Below are 22,120 nucleotides of genomic sequence, written 5' to 3'. Positions count from 1 at the left end.
TTTAACTAAGGTGATCAGGTTCAATGGGAGCAATGCATCAGCTGAATTAAAACATACAGCTGGTCTCTTAAGAACATTTTGTTGAACTGTAGAGAAGTGAACTGGCAAAAGACAATGGTATTCAGCTGACAATATACTGTTCTTTATCCTGTACTACAAGCTCTAATAAGCTTTCTTTGGGGATAAGTTCATTATTTTCCAATTTTTGAATGACTAAGATGTACAACAGTGCCTTTTTTTTTTTCTTTGCAAGTGGTAGACATACTATTTGAAGCCTTTTTAGGGGACAGGCAAGGACATTTTTATGCAATAATTTTGCATTACTGGATGATAAATGCTGGTTATTTTTGTGACAAGACGTGACACTAGCAAAGCAGTGCAATCCAGTCCAAGCCACCCAGAGAAGGCTTAGAAAACCAACAGCATAGTGAAAGGGAAGGGTACTGCTGTGATTTCAACACATGATTAGGATTCAGAGCGTCTGAAGGTATTTTTGTTTGATGATGTTTGCAACACCTTATTGAACCCCTGAGTGCAACTGCCAATATAGTCATTACCCTGCCAGCCACAGGCTTTGACCGTACCTGACAGTACATTTCTGTCACTGTCACCTGCATGGGATTGGCACGCCATTGCCTTACAGTCCAGTGCTGACTTATTAGAAATATTCTATATGAAACAGTTACTTTTTGAGCTTCTAAACAAAACACCTTCTCAAATAAGTAATTTCTAATATTCCTCCCCAATACATACATGCATGGGTATCCATGTACAATCAGTCACTGAATGTAAGAAGGCCCCATGCATTAACATGATAATCCACTTGCACCCCATAAATCTTAGGGTGAAATGGGATAAACAGCAATTAACACACACTTTAGCCACCTCAGCTGCAACTTAGTCTACCCATAGTCTTAATCTTTCCTCCTGAACACTTTCCTTTGCACAACCATTTTTGACCGTGGCAAAATAAGTATATTTCTATACCAATGTTTCGTTCTTTCACATGGTATTTTTCTGTAACTGTCACAGCAATGTGCCATTTAAGTTGGTCGATCTTCACTTTAATGCTTTCACAGAAGTAGTAAATGGTATCTTGTTAGCATTCAGGATGGGATGGATACCAGGTGGGGCCCCCATCACTGTGATGCAACAAAAACCCTGTAGGATCCCCAGCCTCTGCGTGACACCACCCTATCTGCCCAAACCCTTCCTGAAAAGCCGTGGTGGGAAAAGAGGACATGAAGGCAGCAAAGTGTAGAAAAGGAGCAGCCTCAATCGCTTTGTGCCATGCTGAGATAAGATTGGTATCCAATGGCCTCGGATTTGGAAAGAACAAAGTAATTTAAAATTGACAAAATAGATGTTCAATAATGTGTCTTCTGTCCCACTCTTCTGATTTAGTTACCCCTGAACAAGTTTAAGATTTGCCTGTATTTCTTTGAGGCCTCTATTGCATTGCTTACTGCTTCAGTATGAAACCATGCCACAAAATGTGTTTGCCCCTCAGAAAAAAAAAAAAAGCAACCCCAAACTAGAAGAACAACAGGATTAAAATGAAGTCATTATTTATACACAAAAACACTGAAAAAGGATACAAATTGTAAAAGAATAATATCTTTTAATTTGCTATATCTCAAGTATCCGTATCTTGATCAGAGGGGGAAAAGGAGACTGAACACATACCAAATACATTGCAGGGCATAACTATTTTTAATGTCCAAAGTGAAATTTTAACTTTTCCTCTCTTCTTTCTGCTTCTTTTTTCCCTTTGCTAAACACGTCAGACTCTCATCTGTTTTTCAATTTGCCTGATATCCAACATGCTTTAAATTCACCATGAAACTTTTCTATCTCCAAAAGCACGAACATGAGATTTAATAAAAAATTAAATTTAAAGCCAGCAAACCCAGTAATAAATTGGAAAATTGGTTTAGTTTAATAGTGTGACGTGTATGTACTCTGAATTAGACACTTCAGTTGACTCTATTTTGTGGATTATATTTTAGTTCATGGAGGTCCATAAGCATACCTCAGAACTTAAATTTTTTTTTTAATTACATTGCTAAGATTCTTAGCTCAACTTGTCCAAATGTCATTTGGACCTCTCCTGATAAAATCGCCTCCCTACCTTCTCTCACATTACAGCTTCTTAAAGTGTTTTGGCCTTAGCTACTTTTAAATCTCAAGGTCATTTTACCTGAAGCTATTCCACCCTCTTCTATTTGAAACATGCTTATGAGCAGCTTACTCATTCCTGCACAGACTCTTTTCATTCGACTCCTCATGGGAAGTGACTTCATTTGGCTTTTTGTCCGTCTGATGCTTTGCATTAAAGAGAATTTATGTAAGCCATTAAAAACAATTTAATTTATATATTTTTCTGGAGAAAAGTCAAGTGTAGACAGAGCACTAGAGTGTCTAAAATGAAGCGAGCTAACAGTGAAGTTATATGGAAACTAAAATAGCTAATAAAAGCTCTACAAACAGAAACACTTAAATTGGTCTGTGTATGCAGCTGACTTTTTAAAATTGTCAAAAAAATGTACAAGTTTCTAACTGGTGCAGCAAAACTAAAAGTAAAGAAATGAGAGCAAGAAGTAAACATCATGATGGCAGCTCTTTTAATCCTTTCACCAACGCGTTTAGACTATCTTGGCTTCCTGTCCTTGCTCAAAAAAAGAAGGACCTAGCCACATTTTAGAGCAATAATTGAACAATTTCACAAATTCTCAGTTTCCAGTAAGTGCAACTGTAACAATCTGAACAGTTTGTCAGACAGTGATTCTTTTTTTCTGGAAAAGAATATTTTCTTCTTAATTAGATGTATTTTTCAAGCAGTTTATCTTCAAAGTGTCCTGAAAGGATTATGTATTCCTTACTGTACTTAATATCCTCACTTTCTGTCTCAATTCTCAAATTAGTTCAAGACATTCTGACCTTTTCATGGTATTTATCTCTAAAACAGATGACAAGGGAATCTGGACATTGTTACAGTGAACTCCTGTCATAACCTATTATTTTTTAAACCAAATGTCAACTTTTGTTCCCGTGAACTCTCTGTCATCAGGCATAATGCGTTTGTGTTATCCCACCAATCTTCCTAAATTAAAGCTAAGGATGAAGACATGAAAATTTCTGTCAGGATCACTACAGAAGTAAAAAGGAAAAAAAAATTCCCATCAAGCACAATGCAGGACACATTCACATACTTGAATTGCTCAGGCAGAGGGGTATCGATAGGATCAATTCTAAGACCAAGGATAACGCCGTGGCTTTGCGCTCTCATAACACACTGCCGAAAGCCAATAGGGTTTAATACTACAGTTGTGTATTATTTCTATTCCATATTCAGTCCCAGAGTGACTTAGTTCTATATTACATTAAACTGCAACATGGTGTTGAAAGCTCTGACCCTCATCCTCACCAAGCACAGGAAGGCAGATGCCCTGCACGGACCTGGACCCTGTGCTTACCTCTTCTGGTATAACCAGGTAACACGCAGCTAGATTTATTTCACCATCATATTTCATTGAAAAAAAAATTACATAAAATTAGAATTTCCTTTTCATTTGGTAAAAAGAAGTAGAAGATTTTAATAAAATCCAATGTAGCACTACTAAACCAAGGAAAACCAGAAAAAAAGGGTGCTGCTTCTGCTACACTGTAATCATCTGCTAACTCGCTCATTTTTCAATGGCAAACCATGCTTCAGTATCTACTGTGGAAATAATTTAATTTCCTAACCTTTATAACCACATGCTAAAGCGTGCTTTCTTATTTTTTATTACAAAACAAAAAGTACCAGGAGAACACCACCATAAAACATCAATTCCAAAGGCAAATCACACATATTTTCCTGAAGCCAAGCTGCCACTGACATGTGAGGCAAATTAAAAATGCATGTTGGAACCTATGCATCATTCCTCTAGCTTCAGTTTGAGGAAAACATTGACTATTTTTCCCGCCACCTCAGAAGTGCTGCATCAAAAACTTTGCCAGTGATATTTCACTCTTTTTCACATCTTTCATTCATAAAATGTAAGAGTAAATTCCATTATGGGAAAGGTGGGAGAAGCAGTGTTAAGACCTGGATATCCTGGGAGAAGGATTACCCAAATGGATACTCTAAAATCTACCATCACTAAACAAAACACTTTTGAGGGACAAAACTAAAATCCTGTGCACTCCTGTTACAAGAAGGGGGAAATGACCCCCTCACTGAGCAACTACTTAAAATGGCAGTGAGCTGTAATAGGAAGGAAAAAAGAAAACTTAAGTAAACAGAGGCTTAAAGAAATACAGCTCATGAGCTGCCTGATGAAAAACCAACTGCATCTAAGGCAGAAGTTTATAACCTGCCACTTTGGCACATGGTTTCATTTAGGAAGCATCTTGATCCCTTGAATAATGCCATTTTACTTATAGGAAACCAGTTATGACTTCTCAAAGCAACATGTCAGAGACAAGTAAGTCAGTCAGTAATAAAATAGTTTTGGAAACAAACCTCACTGTTTCCTACAACACAAAAATGGTCCCTCCCCCTCCAAATCCCTGATGTATATGGTTTGGGTTTTTTCCCCTGTTCTGCTCTTGGTTTGAACAAAGGACATTCTCAGCTGCTGTCCTCATTTCTGAACAGAACTTATCACTCCTGATTTTTTAAGACATGTATAGATCAACCTATTCCTCTCCCTGGAATAACTCATTTCTCTTAATACTTGTATTTCTCTCGCATGCACTGTAAAGAAGGATCACTGAATTAGTAGGATACTCATGATAAGAAAAGCACAGTTGCTTCTATGAGGCCTCAGACATTTGCAACATTGTGGATGCTGTTCTGTGCAAAACGGCACCTTTTTGAAGGAGGCACCGAATTAGAGAGATTTCAAATATGAAATACTACCCACACCCTCAAGGCTGCTGTGCAAGGTTCCCCATTTCCTATTTCACAATGAGAATAACTGTTTGACTGAACAGCAGTAAACCAGAGAACTGGGAAAAGCCTCTTGGAATAACACTTCCAACTGACTCCTGATATGCTTCCATAATTTTGTTTTGTGAAATCCTATGATACGCAGCTATTTGCTTGGATGATATCTGCCTACAGTATTGACGGATTTAATTAAGTGGAAAACATTACATTGTATCTTCTACTGAGCAAGAGGTCCACGTGTCACAAAATCTCACTTTTTAACCAGAACACATTTTCACAGTAGAGTGTTGTTGCTAGTAGAGAAATAAAATGCCACACTACATTTACAGCAAGTAATAGCCTCAAATTTGCAACTTCACGTATTTCCTCACATATTGGAACCAAACTTCAGATTACCATACAACTGGACACATCTTTTCAAACAGGTTGGGGACCTATAATGCAATACTAACAGAAGCTAAAAGTTTCCAGTATTTTCCTTTTTCTGCTATGAAATGGCTGAACACCTGTTTAATGTGCCCACAGGCAATAATTAGAAACCAGTGACACTGATTTTGGTTAACAGTTCATTTCCTGCTACAGCAGCACATTGCTATTAGCAATGACCTTCTAGTTGCAGAGGATGTGATATTTATTAATTAACAAAACAAGAAAAAGATCCCAAGTCCCTTTGAACTTTTACTTTTTTAAAATGAGAATGTACTTATAAAGAGGACAGGCCTGCTAAAAAAAAATCTCTTTATATTCATCTGAGGTTCACTTCACATCCGGTTTTCACTGTTCCATAGCACTACTAATTATGATCTGTTAATTAAGAAATGGAAGTGCTGCCATTACCTTTTTGGAAGAAATGGAAACTTCTGGATCAATTACTTGCTCTGGAGTTCAATCAAGAGGTGATCTGGGTGGAGCCGTCAGGACAAGAGAAATAACAGCTTGGGAAAGAAGCACTCAAAACAGTTGATTTGATTTTCCCAAGCAAGTGATTTATTGCCAGAGACGTGGCTGTTTCGCCAGTACTAGGCAGAATGAGATCAAAGTCAGCATTAAAAACCTTAATAAACTGTGTGAATGGCCACAGCCTGTTTTGGGCAGCGATGCAGAAAGTCTCATGTGCTGTGTGCCTGCACCCCTTTTTTCATCATCTTGCTGTGCCCAGCACCCCCAGGCCCTTGCTCTCCAGGCTGTCACGTCGGCTGGAGAGAGGCAGTGGAAGTGGCAGCTCAGGCCTTGTCCATACACTGCTGACAACTGCCCCATGCGTCAGGTTCGGCGCTTGTGCCTCCCTCTGCCATCACTGCTTTGGAGAACCAGCAAGATCCGACTGACTGCCAACCACCCCGCAGGGAGATGCAGCGAGAAGAGCATCAGCAGCAGTGTCCTTCCCTGGCAGCAAAAGGTCAAGTGGGCTTAGTGGTGGACTAGCCATCTACAATTAAATGTCTGCATGTTATAGGCCTTTGATTCTTCTTGATTTTTGCCTCTTCACACTTTGCGTTGTTTTTGTGGAACAAGCAACCAATGCTTGGTTTGGAAAACACTTTATTTAGCAGGCACTGCTGCTGTCAGCTCTCTCAAAGTCATGTTTAATATCCATGACAAGGACAGACAAGGACCCAAGTAGAGAAGGATCCACATTGCTAATGCAGTTAAATTCTGCAGCTTCAGAACAAAGATCCAGGCTAGGAACACTGGGATAGCCTGTAGTACCAGCTGAAGTGCCGTGAAGGCAGTTAGGCTCACATCTAAGGATGCACTAGAGACAGATCTGTGGGACTTGCAGTGTATCGGTGTCCCCAGAAGATGGTCACGTGCAAGGAGCACTAGGCATGGATCATCTGGCCCTTATTAATTATGCTAATGGCCTGCAAGCGCCTGGGGTGGCATCTTCACAAGCTGCTGGACCAGATCATGCAGACCTGCTGGCTGATGCTGCTCTGCTTCTAACAGGGTGTGAGTGCGTGGAGGAGGAACGTCCAAAAGCATGCTGCACCCAGGCTGCTGGGATGCTTGGCCTTGACTTGCTAGTTCCCACCAGAAGAGTTGAGTGGTTGCAGCAGATACCTTTCTGATGTACTTTAGCAGTCATCTACCTCAGTCATTAGGAAGAAACTATATTTTATCACTCACTTGTCATAAAGCAACTGCTCCATCTTGTATTTTATGGTTCTCAGAGCTCTTAGCTTCCCTTTGCTGCTTTATAGGTATAGCACAGCAGCATTTAGAAGTCTCCAGTATAATTTACAATCCAAACAAAGAAGGTGGGGGGGAAAAGAGACTAATTCATTTGCCCCAAATTATGGAATAATGCCAAGGGAAAGCCAGAGAATAAAATGCAAATCTCTGACTCTCATCTACTTGACTGCTGCCTCCTGTGGAAGTCACTTTAAGACATGGATAATAATCAATCAAAGCCTCCCTTAGTATGAACAGGACTCCAAGCAGAGACCCTAATGCGCTGGTGTACTTCTGACAGAGCAGAGAGCTGCCACACCAACAGCTCAAGGCAGAGTTGCACTTTTATCTCCCTATCTGCCTAGCACGGCTATGCCTTTTTGATCATGCCATCTGGTCCCCTCTCTCCTATTTTCTGTATTTATTTCTGATTTGTAATACATGCTGCAACTGCGCAGGCAGCTTTATTCTGTAAAACTGTTCAACTGTGACCTTTTTCTAAATACACAGAAAGAAGTTTGTGAAGCAGCTAGAAAACAATGCTGGAATCATCCAGATTATGATAATTATGCAAGCAAAGATCAATACTAATCCACTCTAAAGCCACTAATTCTCAATCCTTCAGAAATTCTACTATCCACATCCAACAGTGTATCATTTTGCAAGCAACACCATTACTCTGTGCTGACATTTACCCTACAGATATACTATGTTAACTGAAAAATAAGGTTATATGAAACCTGCCAGTTTCAGCTTGCATCACTGTCAAGAAACCAAACACAAAGTGCAGTTTGCAGAGTGTGACAATCCCTGAAAACCTTAGGAATCAAAACTAGTCCTGCTCCAAAATGTTTGAGAGGGCCTCAGAGCTGAATCAGAAAGTTATGGGGTTATTTTCATTTAATTTCTGATGATGAAGAAAATGAGTAATTGCCTTTGCTGCCCCCAAAAAATTTTAAGAGTTTTTTTACGACAGGTGTGCATCAAAGAATTTACCAAGAATGGAGTAGCACTATTTCTTTGGAAAGAGAAACTAGCCTATTCAGCTTATCCTGATGAGTTCGCAAGGAGGAGAAGATAACATGGGTTATTCAGTTGTCATCTAAGGGTATTAGGGGATATGAGCCGCTTTTCACTGTAAGCTTCCTTCACTGTAGTGAAATAAAGTTCCCATCTCCTGGGATAAAACTGGAGCTGAAGGTGGCCTCAGGAAGCATGAGCTCAGTTCATTTTTCAGCAGCAATGCAAACTCTGCCTGTGCTTCTGAACCTTAAAGTCTCTTCTCACAATCCTGCAAACAAGACACTGTGTTCGTTGACGTGAGAACTGCAAGATACCTCTTCTACATCGCAGAGGTGGACCACACTGTGCTCCAAGTCGTCCTGAGGCTGGACTCATGCTGTATTTGGCCTCAGCAGTTTAGCTCTGTGGCTGCATTGTAGCCTCTCCCAAAACACGCTGCTTGGGATCACATTTGTCACCAGGCAAGATTCAAGGACAAGCTCCTTAAAGGTGAAGGCCATTCGGAATAAAGTGATAAAAGAAAGAGGAAACAAAGTGCATTACTAAGTATGCCCCTAGCAGTGAAGAGTCTCTTTAGTGGCTCCAGTCCTCTGGCTGGCTCCTGAGGCTAGGTAAATTATCTTTTGTAATTTACCCAAAATGTGGAGTACCTTGGAAAGGTCTCGTATTTTCATGTCCTTCTGTTAAACATAGCTACACATATTTTTTTCCTCACAGCTATGCATATAGGACCTGTTCACTTTTTTCTTGAAAATAGTAACACAGAAGGTTAAGTCTATTACAGAAAGGCGTTAAATATTATTCAGAAATTGCATGCACTGACACGATATCTGAAATCACAGTAACAAATGGAAACACTTTTATTTAAAGGACTACCTTTTGCTACATTACCTAAACTACACTTCATACATTTGAAGATATCTAATAAAATATAAGGAGCAGCAGAAATAATCTCTCTCAAGAAAAATCCTTCAGCAAAGGATTATCATTTGCACTATCATTAAATGTAAAGTTTGTAATTTTGCACTATTCCTTCAGATTTTGTAATTGTTTCAAGACTAAATACAAAATTAGTAGAGGACTGGCAGTATTTTGCTATTTTTCATTTCTTTAAGGTATTGCTTCAAAATGCTAGTATTCTCATCATGAGGAAAAATAGAATGCACATCATGAATTTTTGTCTAAACTCCTTAAAATAGCTGGGCAAGTCCTCTCATTAGGATCTACTGAAGCCAGTAATATTACATCCAATTTCTGTTTTCTGATTTCCTGCAGTACTTTGTTTTGAAAATATATGTACAAACCTCATTATATTCTGATGCTGATTATGTCGCTACATTGGAATCAAGAGCACATATTGCAGCAAGGCTGTAACTTCTTGATATCGGGAGGCTGGTTGCATTGATCCTATCACTTCCTATTATTATATAGATGTCAAACTGTTTATGAACGCATTCTCTGTAACAAAATTTAACAAGCTAATCAGCCTGTGCACCACTTTTTTTTTTTACTGAATTTTAATAAAATGGGGTTGATTTTATTAAATTGTCAGAGGGTAAACTTTATCAAATTATGACTCTTGTAGTAATAATAACTATCATCTGCGCTTCTAATGTCAAAGAGGTCGAGTCTGAATTCTCTTGTACAGGATCAAAACACACTCAGACAGACTGGAGGAAACAACCTAGAGTCCCGGTGATCCCAGCTACAATTTCAATGCACAAAATTTTTTGTTTATCCACGACTGACATTTTCAACAGCTTCTGAGAGGACAATTTCAAACAAACCTCTCCTCACTGTCATTGCCACCTACAGCCCAAATCTTTTCAGTTGAAGACAACCTGTTAAGATGGTAAAATTGCACCACTATCTGATATGATTAGGGAATGGCTGGCTGCCAAATAACTTGTGGCTAAGAGAAAGAAGCAACTCTAAAGTATTTTGCCACCCTCACTTTGTCAAAGGGAAGTGCTGCAAAAAAGTCCTGCATGTAATTTTACACAGTCGTGCTTCTGGTGGACTTGAGTGCTGACTGCTCTCTCCTCAGAGCAGCATTCAATTTGTTTCCTAAAGAAGAGTTAACATCAGTAAATATGTTATCAGCTTGAAGTACACAAGGTTTTTTTGGTGCTTTGGTTCAAACCTTATTTTTGTGTCTTATTTCCTTCCGTGAACCAAAGTGAACAGCAGAAGGTACAAAAGTTGAGGTATATGCAGAGGCAGCACTTCCACACACTGACAAGAGTATTTTCATAGCCCACATATCTCAGACTAGCATTCAAACAGGAACTTATTTCAACTTAAAAAATAACAGTTGTAATGTGAATGAATAAATGCTTTACCTGTATTCATCCTGTGTAAACCGTGGAATTACTGAAGGCTGCAGTACAGCAATTTCTACGGTAGTGGTGTTGAACTTCACAGGATCTCCATCATCATACGCAATGACCACTAGCTATAAACAATACAGAAAATCACCCTCTTAGTATAGGCAAGAACATTTTTTATGTTGACTTGCAACAATACTTCTTGTTATTTTCAGGGTCTAACAAGTCAGATGAGATTTTCTTTCACTGCAAATCATACATTGTATAAGAACAAAACATAGAGGAAAAAGGTGACAGCCATCCACAAGTTGAACCTTCTGCTACAAAATTTACAGAAACACAGTAAACTGGAATTCAAATACAACAGTCTTCTACAAATACCCCTCCAAAACAAGCTGCCAGCTTCAAGGACATTTTTCAGGGGATTCCCTTCACATCTAATCACAGACTGTCCTTACTCAGAACTCCAGAATCAATTTCAACTTCTTTAACGGTATATAGTTCAATTCTACATTTATGCAATGGAATATTTTTTATTGAAAAACCACCTATAACTCCCGATAAAACGGAAAAAGTGCTAGGTAAGAATTCTGTGTTGCTGACATTAATATTTAAAACTGAGGTCTGATATCAAAACAAAAAAATTAACATTAACTCCCCTCCAAAAAAATCCTCTTAGAAAAGAGATCTTTGGTACGCTAAAACATGGACAAGACCAGACCACCTTCTCCAAAGGCAGCGTATTATAAAGCTTTTGCTTATCTGATCTTTTCTCATGTCTATTTATTTAATCTGTGCTTGTCTGCTGGGACAAATAGGTTCACCTGTTTTCAGCTTTCATATGAAGGTAAGCTATCTGCTAGCAAAGGGATGAGAGACCAGCCCACTGAAGATGGAGTAATGGACAGTTTTCCAGTTTCCTCTCTCTCTAAATTTGTCCTTATTTCATGGAGCAGGTCAGCACCTCATTCTAGCAAAGGGTTTTCAACTCATTTCTGCGAGTCCAAGCTATTCTCAAATTAGGCCGTTGAAGAGCTGGCTTAAAACAAAAGAAGGCATTTTTTCAGCCAATATATTAGGGAACTCACCAGTGCAAGATATCGTAATTGCAGAAAGTATGAGTATGTTAAAAATGGACTGGAAAAAAATCACAGAAGATTCAGTGGCAGATACAACCCAATGGTCTAGATGTAAATACCAACTCAAAGTCTCCAGTGATTTCTGGAGTCTTTTCTGTGCTTCTTCCCTAAGCATCCATATTTTCTGAAAAGTAATGCTCTGCTAAATTTACCATTGGTCTGCCCTAATATAGAGCAGTCTTCATATAGAAATGTAGCTCCATGTCCATGTGTACATCACCTGCGTGTTATGTATCACAGCTTCAGAAAACAGCCACACAAAATAATTACTGAGAAGTAAAAATAAAAAGTGCAACAACAGAAAAGCTACACTCCAGTGATGTTAACCAAGAGACAGTTCTCTTCCCCTTTGAGTTTCACTACGTTAGTTAAAAACTAAAAAGAACTCAAATTAGCACTGTCCTAAATTCCTAAAACAGCAACAGCATTTCATTGCTACTCAAGCTGACAGTAGTGCTTGACAGGACACTCAGAAGAGGAAAACAGTGGACAGCTTTATTCCTTATAATGGAAAAGTATGCAAATAAACCTCTCTTTAATCCTCATTTCAAAAATTAACTGAAAGAAGAAACAAAACACACCTTAATGACCGTACAGAAGGTGGGCAGTTTCCAAGTAGGGAAATTACACAGAAACCCCCACATATTATAGATACATTTTTTTTTGCTTACTGACACACTTCAATTTTCATTTTTAACTACCCCCTCCACTCACGGATTTAAGAGGGGAGATCTGTCTCAATGATTTTGATTAAAATCATAACTTACTCCACACTAACTACACTTGAGACTCTTCAGGAACAATAACAACGCAACAGTAATTTAAGTCTCCTCAAAGCCAATGTTTTTACATTACAGCACTTGTGAACAGGAAGTCCCAAGCTATCCAACTGTGCAGTAACTTTCTTTACAAGATATCTCGCCATTCTTACAAAGTTCTCACAAAATTGCTACGCTGACAGCCCTGTTGAAAACAAAGAGATCAGCAAGGTAACTTTCAAAAACTGAGGTTTCCTTCAGCTGCCTCTCTGTTTCTTCTGCCCTCCTAACAGTAGCAATCACATCCATTCAAAATGTTTCTGAAATCAAAAAGGCACGAAACATGTGCCAGGAAGAAATTAAGGAAATAAAGAAACAAACAAAATAAAAATTTCACATCTTTCTATGCAATATAAAGCAACACAGAGAAACACGAAGATAAAAGGAACTCCATCAAATGCAGGCAACGTTTACTGACAATATACAGCTATATGAGTTCATACCTTAAACACTGTACTTGGCTCTTCATTTAGGTTTACTCGGGTTACTACACGTCCTGAGTTTTCATCCACATCAAAAATGCTGGCACTGTAAGGAAACTGGACAACATCTACTTTGTATCGGACTCGACTTGCTGGTGTGCCCTGTAAGGCAAAAACAAAGCAACTTGCATATTTTTGTATTTTTACACATCTCATGAAGTTAGTAAAGGATTAAAATGCAACATTGGTAAACAGACAACCACAAACAAAACTTGCAGTTTGCCTTCCTCAGAACTGGGTTTGTTACTAAGCATCCCCCCGCCTCCTCGCAGAATATCTTACAGTGACATCTGAGAGGTCCAGTAAGAAAAATGACCAGAGGTTTGGAAAGAAGAGAGCTGAAGAACTCCTCTACATAAATACAGACAGAAGCAGTGGTCTGTTTTATAACTACTGAAATTTTTAAATAACAGAAGATGGGCACGGCTTAAGGTTAGTTAATACACCTTTCAAAAATATTTTAACGTATTATAAAAACTCCTTTGAAGTTCAAGAAACTTCTAAATACTCTAAAAACTCCAACACTTATTCAGCTTGCCCTGAAAGTTACAGTGTCTTGTTGCTGAAGATGGGAAGATGTGTGTTATATTATTTTCTGAAAAGTCAGACTATACTCCTGCATATAGGACAGTGCAGCCTATGTGACATTCACACGCTTCTCTTTTAGAGAAAACAGAATGAAAACAGCAGCGGATTGCCTGGGCAAACCCACCATGCAGCCTAAATGAACTTTTTTACATACAAATCAAACAGCAGCATCTGAAGGTTTTACTTTTCACCAAAGCCGAGTGATGAAGAACTAATACATTTCAAAATCCTCATCTCTAAGAAGTAAAACACAGAGATTATAGGGCCTGCAGTGCTTCCAAATATATTTCAACACACGCTCTTTCTGTGGCTGAACTGTACAGGTCTCGCAATTTTGGCACAACCATCTAAAAGCTCACATCCACGCCTTCCTCATTGAAGAGGTGAGCCTGCCCCGCTCTGCAGGGCTGAGATGGTCACAAGTTGCTTGTGTGAAGTGACCGGACACCTGTGGCCCTCCCCACCTGTAACAGAGGGCTTCTCCCTCTCAGCAGGAGGCTGAGCATTACCAATGCCACTTACTATTAGGTATCAGAGCTGGCTCTAAGCACAACATCAGAAAACAAAAAGGAGAATATATTTGTCATATCAGTGGTAACAGAAAATGCAGTTTTGCAAACGGATTAGTAGCTCCATAACAAACCCTCCCCACTGTTCAAACCCTCTTTCAATGACAAGGAACAGGCACAGACAGCCCATGCGCGTGTCACAAATTGTCTGTATGCATCTGCACCCAGAAATACCAAATTAAAAGGGGAATCAGAAGAGGCATTACCAGAGAGTATAGTAGATGAATTTTTCAGATCAGTAACTCAGCATTTTCTAATAGGAGGCTATTTACCCGATTTAACTGTTTTAACACTAACTGCCTGAATAAATAACATTTATTGTGAAGAATGAAGATTCTTAAAGTATCCATTATATTCCAATGATCCCATTCCAGCAGTCACCCTCCAGGGACCTTCAGAGGACGTGGAGTAACACCGTGCCTGTAAGCACAGCCTAACAGGCAGCTGCTCCCACGTCAGAGAGACGGGAGGGCCCTGGCAGCTTGCGCCAACCTGTGTGATGCTAACCAAGTCTCAAAAAGCAAAATGGGTGGCAATGCTTGTCCCTGGGATCTCCACAGTTCCCTGTTAGCACCCCAGGCCCTGCTGCAACAGCCGCTTTCCCACGTGTGCCCTGAGGAGCTTCTCTGCTAGCAAGCAGGATGGTTTCTGGCACCCATCTAACTTAAAAGCAGCAGACACGTCTGGCAGGAATCGCCCAACCTCTTTTCAGATGAGATTAATTGTACCATCAACTTGTTACAAAGGTTGTCTGGAGACATTAAATTTTAACAGGTTACTTCCGTTCTCAGTGAGTGCCCCTTCAACAGTATTGATAGTAATCCATTGTTTTCAAAGATTGAAAGGTGACGTAGCAGCAGGTTCCTAAGGCAGTGAAGCCAGTACAAATATAAACTATGTACTGGAGAGCTGTAAGAAAAAGGGGCATCAAAGAAGGTGTTTAAAGCAAAGAAAGAGGGTTTTTTGCACACTGATGTCTGAATAACTATTTTTCAGCAGACCAAAGTCTGTGTTATCTGGATATGTAGACACTTGGGACATTTCACAAAATTCAAACTAGGTTATTTGCTAAATATATTTAGGAGTAGATTCAGAGAAGCACTTAGAAACTCAAGGTCCTATCATCGGTATGATTTCAGTTTCTTGATGCTTCTGAGTCTAGACCTCAGATTTGGTTTTGACCTTTACATTGTATTTAAACAGACAAAATATTAGAGCCCACAGTTTCATTAATAGTGAACTGGTAATTTTCATCTGTATTCAATAACATGGTATAAAGCAGCTTTGCTGTTATTGAGAATATATTCAGTGTACCATGTCAGCTACTAACTACAAGGAAACAGGAAATTTACTTTTGTAAACAGCAATAGAAACAGCTGCAAAAGTGGTTTAAGCTCACTATATCATATCAACATTTTGTTGATACAATGAAAGTGCACTAAAATGCTCAGTCAAAATACATAGTCAAAACTAAAAACTTTACTTGAATGGATCTAACACAGGTATTTTACATCATGCTAATGCATGCTACAGAGCTGTATAACATGGTGTCAGATTTTGCCATATTAACTTCTGATGAGTAGTAGGACTGTTCAATGAAGAAACCATACTTTGATGTGAGAAAAGTGACCCTTCAGCGAAGAATATTTATTTGAATTAAAAATTATAGGTAGCTTGTAAGAATTTAATTGATGGTATCAATTTTACAGCTATTACAAGAACAAGAACACTTAAGTCTAGTAGTACTAAAAGAGTAAGACAGAGGTCAAGGCAGCCAGGCCACCTCAACCTTCCTCCCCATGCATAAACCTGTGCACGTAACACCTTGCACATAAAGAGAAGTGAGACGGGGCTGGATGCAACCGAGTCATTCACAGAGTTTCTGGGGAGACTTTCACAGCTGCTCCTCTGGATGATTTTAACTGCAGCAGCGATGAGGCCATTGCCTCTTTGAGCCCTCCAAGGAAATCCAGCCCAGGAAGGGTTTATTAGCCAGTACACTGCTCCAGTGCCGCTGGCAAGCCAGCACCTTTAACAATTCAGAACTGGGCCTGCCAGATGTATTTTGGTGTTTAGTGAAGTAATATATGAAAGACCATGTTAATAGTTAAAAGTATTTTATGGGACCATGCACATTAAAGAGTGCAAATCCTTGAAAACATGAGAAATTTCAGAGATCATAGCATAACAAAGGTGATTATACAACTTCCCCCCGGCATTCTCTGAATCAGTCATTTTTCTTCAACATTATAATTAAGAGGAAATTACCTGCTGAAATCCACTCTATTTGGTTTCAGAGAAATGGTCCTCACATTCTCTTGGAAGACTAAAAGCTATCATCATTAAACCTGCACACAGTAGGTAATTTGTTACTAAATAAACAAAAATCTTATCACATTATTGTTCCTGATATGACTATCAAGTACACTTTTCTCCTATCATTTCTGAAAATAACAAAACAGGGATTTATTTTTTATTTACTATATTTTGGCACCAATGTAATTAGACAAATCTCCAGAGAGATTTCCCAGGGAAATCTATTTAGAAGCAAGTTTTAATTATCTCAAATATTAATCATCTTTCGCCTCTGTTCTAAATTAATTTAGATGCATTCCTGTGTCTACAGCAAAACTCGAATATAGCAGATAATATTCTCAAATAAACCATAGAGCAAGGATTGTACTTGGCAGGAACCATGTTCATTCTCTCAAACCAAAGTTTTCCTCAGAGTTCAAGACAAATATGAAACTGAGATCTAAAGCTCATCCGGCTTCAATTATTTCTTTTATTGCTGCATAATTCCTTAAGTTTCCATTTGCTCTGGGGAAATGACATTCACTTGTGACACAGCTGACAGGTATGAAAATGTCCCCAACATTTACGTTAGATGATCAGGCTGCACACAGAGGCCCTGGGCAAAGAGGCCGTGGAGGGTGCACAAGTGCACTGTCAAGATAACTCTCAACAGGCATAGATAGGTTGCAGGGAAATGGTAATGCAATAAAGCCAGGAAAAATGGTGAGAAGTGTGACACAACAATAACAATTCAAAAGGAAGCTGGGAATCATTACTTCCACTTTCCAAATGGGTAACAGACATACAAACCCAGAATGATCTGGCCCAGGAAAGAGCAGGAAAAAAATGCATTTCGCTTTCCTTTGCAGTCTACTCCTGAAGATCCCAGATGCGCATCTGGTAAATGACCTGGATTTTACCCCTAAGTACCAGTACGGAATAGTGGCATAATGAATACAAACTTATTTACCAAGTCTCTTTGTACTCAATGCTACTTTCTGACTGAAGTCAGAAAAATTCTGAGGGTATCATAGATAAAATGTGAAACTGGTAAGGAGTTTAATAAATTATCTCCATCTGTAGATTTCAACGCAAACCTGAATGATTTGCATTGTGAAGAGTTCACTAAGGCAAATTTTGTAAAGTTCATTCTATGAAAAAAATTGGAAAGTGATGCTAAAAGCAAAATTTACAGGTGGCTGCACATGTTCTTTGTAACATGCTCAAAGGAAAGCATCCATTAAAGGCGGGGCAGACCAGAGAGTAGGCAAATTATTTTGGTGGGTCTTATACCAGCTACGGGTTGTGAATGGTGCACTCAAGTATATTCACCCTAAATTCATTTATATAAACCCTAAAATTTGAAGGATTTTATTCTTTAGTATGTAACTCAACAAGAGGGCCTGAAATTCTGAACTACTAGATCTGGAAATTCTGAATTATTAACTTTAACAAGCTGAACACAAAAAGAACATAAACTTTTAAAGCCATGAGATAAAATTACTTTAAGAACTCATTGAATTTGCAGCATGTTTCCCATATACAAATCTCCAGCAGACACTATGAAATCCAACAGTAATAGTTTTTAAAAGATCAAGCCCTGGACTGCCTGAAAATGCTTTCATCTCCAATTAAATATATGTGAAATCGCTAATTAAGTATCTGTTAGCATCTTACTTTTAGTAGGTGCCTGTAAAACAATAAGGACAATTACTCTCAATTTGACAAAAGGGCTCCATTGAACAAAAACCTTACAAGGTGTTACAAGATTGGATAAACCATTAAATTAGATGTTCTGGAGCTCTGGAAGCTGGCTGCTCGTTAAAATTAGTGTTCTGCATCTGTTTCTATTGACATTTCAAATCAACAAAATCAGAATATGCAGGGGAATTGCCCACAGAAGAAATATACCGGCTTTTACAGTGATAAACCATACAAAAAAAAGGCATACACAGGAAAAGCAAACATCTCAAGTTATAACAATCTGTGGAATATTCACCTTCTGATAAACAAAGCAAGCAAACTAAGCATCTATCAAATAGCTCATGTTGCTCTCCTTTCAAAATATTTGGAGGGTTAAGAGCTTTGATAACAGTCATAATCATCTGGCATCTTTCTTCACCACGCCACTTCAATAAAGCATAAACTGTTCACAATGAAGAAAACTCTTCTTCTCTCCAAGGATGATCTCAGGTGTCCTTGAATAACTTAGGTATGTGTACAGCCATCTGTATAGACCTGCTGAACATAATCACTGGTAGGCCCTTTGCCAAGCAAAAAAGCAACCACCATTCAAATCCCTTCACATGCAATTGTCTCATTTAAAATACAGATTTGTAAACTTTGGTACATAACAGGAAATAAACCAGGTTTAAAGCTCTTTCTCATCACCAAAACCTTCCCAGCCTTGAGGCTGATGAAGTTTGACCTCTAAAGTTTCAGAGCAAACCACTGCTCTGCTGTGCATTTGGTTTGATCATTCCACAGAGCCACAAGAGTTCTTCTGCTTTCCTTTCTCTTGCTCCCAAAGTGACTGTCCCTGTCATTTTAATTCAGATTATACATGAGCTTGTGTAGGAAACAAAGATACCATGCCTTTTTTTTTTGGTCTTGTACAATATGGGTTAGCATTTATTTTTAGTTTAAGTTAAATTGAAACCCAAGACAGAGAATGGAAAAGCAGCAAGAGGGAGGCAGTTTAAAAGCAACTTCAGCTGTGTCTCCGCACAGCTGCTGAGTGCAGAAGTGGTGACTCACCCAGATGGCCCAAGTGGTGTCTAGACACTCGTTCCATGTGTTTTCACTTGCCACTCCTGAAGCATTTTAACAAGCTCTGCTTTTGGGCAGGCCACTTGTCATTCTTTGAGAGCTAAGCTCTCAAACTGAGCACTGAGAGCGGAAATATTATAAACAGTCCTGAGGACTCTTCTCAGCATCTGATCGACGTCGAATTGAGGGATTTATGTATCTGTACCAATCCTGATACAGGCTTCAGATTTCTTCAGCTACAAAGGATCATCTATTTGCCCAAAGAATACATGGCAATAGATGCTGGCTGGGGATACTGAAGACTGTGCTAATAAAATTCAGAAGTGTCAGTAAGAGAGTCAGACATTGACTTCATCCAGGCTTTGGGGACTCCAGGTATCTCTCCCTGTAAAGACTTGAAAATATCTCAGAGAAACCAAAGCTGTGTACATTTGCGTTAGCTAAAGCAAAGCAGCAGTTAAAAATAATTTTTTTTTCTATAGGATATTATCACATCTACCTTAGTTGCTAGAAGCACTTCTTTGACACCTCCAGCAGAGATGCAGTGTTTCTGTGGTTTCCCAGCCACACAAAACCCTTGCAAAGTTATGCACCTCACACAGGACACCTGCTTGCACCTTTCACCATTTTTGACTTCAACACAAAAGAGTCAGTGGGGAAACTAAACTCAAATAGGGTCAATGGAGTTCTTCCAGGAAACAAAGCAAGGCATTTAATAGTGGGAAAAAAATGTGTTTCTCACTTAGTTTTATCATATTTCTGTCTGGGATTACTCAGACACCCATTTATACTGTGTATACAGCAAGTCAAACCCACTTGGGACTCACTGGAGCAACTTTGGCAACACAAATACAGCAAAGCCTGTTTGAGTGACTCTGCACACCTGGTGCTCAAGAAGTCCGAGCACGTTTTGGAGACACAGCTTCACTGTGCAGGGCTCCAGACTTGCCCTGAACATGACACTTAACCATGATGTCCAACAGCCTAAACTAATCCACTCCTGGATACTAAGAAACCCCAGATAAACAAAGTCCTTAACCTCCAGCTGAACAACACTTCTGGAAAGAAAACTCAAGATGATATGTGAGGGAGACCCCTGACACACAACTGTCTCTGCTGTTTCCCACTTACACGGTGCAGCCTCCTAACACTGTTATCACCCTTTTAGATCAGTTTGCACAGTGGCTGTGATGCCTCACCTGTCTGCTTCTTCACAGTGACCCCCCCCACAAACAGTACAACTTTTCTCAAATGGTCTAAAAGCTACCTCCCTCTCTTCTTTCAGATCTCTACACAACAAAATATGTTGAATACATGAGTACTTATACCTTAAAGGGACTATTCAAATGCTAAACAGAAAATGTGCTCAACTCTCTCAACAATTTCAATTGTGATGTTTGTAAAATCGACAATTTTGATTTTACTAAGGTATACCCAGTTATTTAGAAAGAATTGAAGCTGTACTCAAGTTTTTTCTTGGCAGCCATGGTTACATGGCTCTAGTCTATTACCATAATTCACTCTGGCTCCCTTGGACTGTTCTTGTTGCTTTCTGCTTAGTATTTTCTTACCCTTTACATGCAGCGCGTCTGGAATTAGATGTAAGCTCTTCTGGGAAAGACAGGGTGAGCAACTAATAGCATGTACTAAGTAATTTGAAAAGTCAGATACCATATAACTATTTTTAAACTGTAGAAAAATATACTGAGGATTGTTCCAATAAACCAAAGGACAATATGTTGATTTACGATATTCCATGAAACACATGTAAATCAATATTTACCAGATTTCAATTACCAGAATGGTATTTCAAATTAAGAGTGTTTTTAACAAACGTAAAAGTAAATTCTGAAACATAATTTATGTTCTCAGTCACTGCAAAAAAGTGAATTCAAACTGGAAAAGAAAGGAAAGGAGAAACTGGTAAGAACTTAAACTGACATTTGCTCAAGACAGCCCTTCAAATCCTGCTCTGGCCTTTAGTGAAAAGCACTGGTTTCTATGTTTTAATTGACATTTCACTAAGGACCTGAAGGAATAACTTATCAGAGATCTCTTAAGCCTTCAGGCCAAGATTTTTTTTGACCACTTTGAAATCCACAGGTCAAAATAAAAACATAACGAAATACCTACTTGGGAGCATTTGAATCTAGCATAGATAATTTTTGTTTTGAATTAGTAAGTGTTAACAGTAACCAGAAATCCATGGATTTTTGCAACCAAACCAATTCTATTATTAACAGTTGCATTCTAACGATGGCTAAATGTTTTAGGCATCAGGTTTGCAAAGTTAAATTACAAAAATTACACATCTACATCCCAACTTCATTCACACATATACACATTCATACATGTAAGATACACTGAGTTGCAAATAATTTACTGCATGGAGATTTGACGGGGGAAGTTTTTTAAAGAAAAACAATAAGATAACCTTTAACGTACATCTCCAATAAATTAATCAAACAGTACTTCATTTAAGAGTAAAAGCTCACTCTTACTTCCTGTGACTGTTTTTGGAAGCGTATCGTAGTCACTCATGGCACTTCCATATCTATATGCTATAAGTTTCTAAATCACTTAGAAAATACACTGCTACTGTAAACCAGAAAACTCTATGCCACAAGTCTCTTCCAACCTCTCATCTTTCACCTACATTACTTCTTGTACCCATGCCACCCTCACTGACAATTTAATGCTTGCATTTATATTTATGACTTGTCCTGTAGAAGTCAAAAGCTGCAGATAAATTATCTTTTCTCAGGAACATCACTGAATGAGCACTTCCACAGTCAAAAAGTAACACAGTAGGTAAAATACCTGCAATCCTTTGCTACAGATGATGATTTATTAAGGTTAACTTCAGTGGTATGAAATTTTTTTCTACCACTTACATGCCTGTCACTGCTGCTGTCACCTTTGCTGTTGAGGGACTAGGAGGAACAACAGGGCAACACCACAGTAGCCCCAGTCCAGCAGCTCAGAGGAGGAACGGGCTG

General features: G+C 38.8%; 1 protein-coding gene across 15 annotated transcripts in view; it reads right to left on the bottom strand.

Annotated features, from left to right (window-relative positions):
* PCDH15 (protocadherin related 15) overlaps positions 1-22,120 on the bottom strand; it is an 896,179-nt gene that overhangs the window by 81,181 nt on the left and 792,878 nt on the right. For all 15 annotated transcript variants that reach the window (XM_076339474.1, XM_076339470.1, XM_076339471.1 and 12 more), the window contains 2 exons: positions 12,862-13,002; positions 10,477-10,589 (listed from right to left, as the gene is read on the bottom strand). In XM_076339474.1, the coding sequence (XP_076195589.1) occupies positions 10,477-10,589; positions 12,862-13,002 (254 nt within the window). The remainder of the gene's footprint in view (positions 1-10,476; positions 10,590-12,861; positions 13,003-22,120) is intronic.

The sequence above is a fragment of the Aptenodytes patagonicus genome, chromosome 5, assembly GCF_965638725.1.
Source record: "Aptenodytes patagonicus chromosome 5, bAptPat1.pri.cur, whole genome shotgun sequence".
NCBI lineage: Eukaryota > Metazoa > Chordata > Aves > Sphenisciformes > Spheniscidae > Aptenodytes > Aptenodytes patagonicus.
Note: the sequence above shows the minus strand (reverse complement) of the source record. Positions and strands in the feature narration are given on the sequence as shown.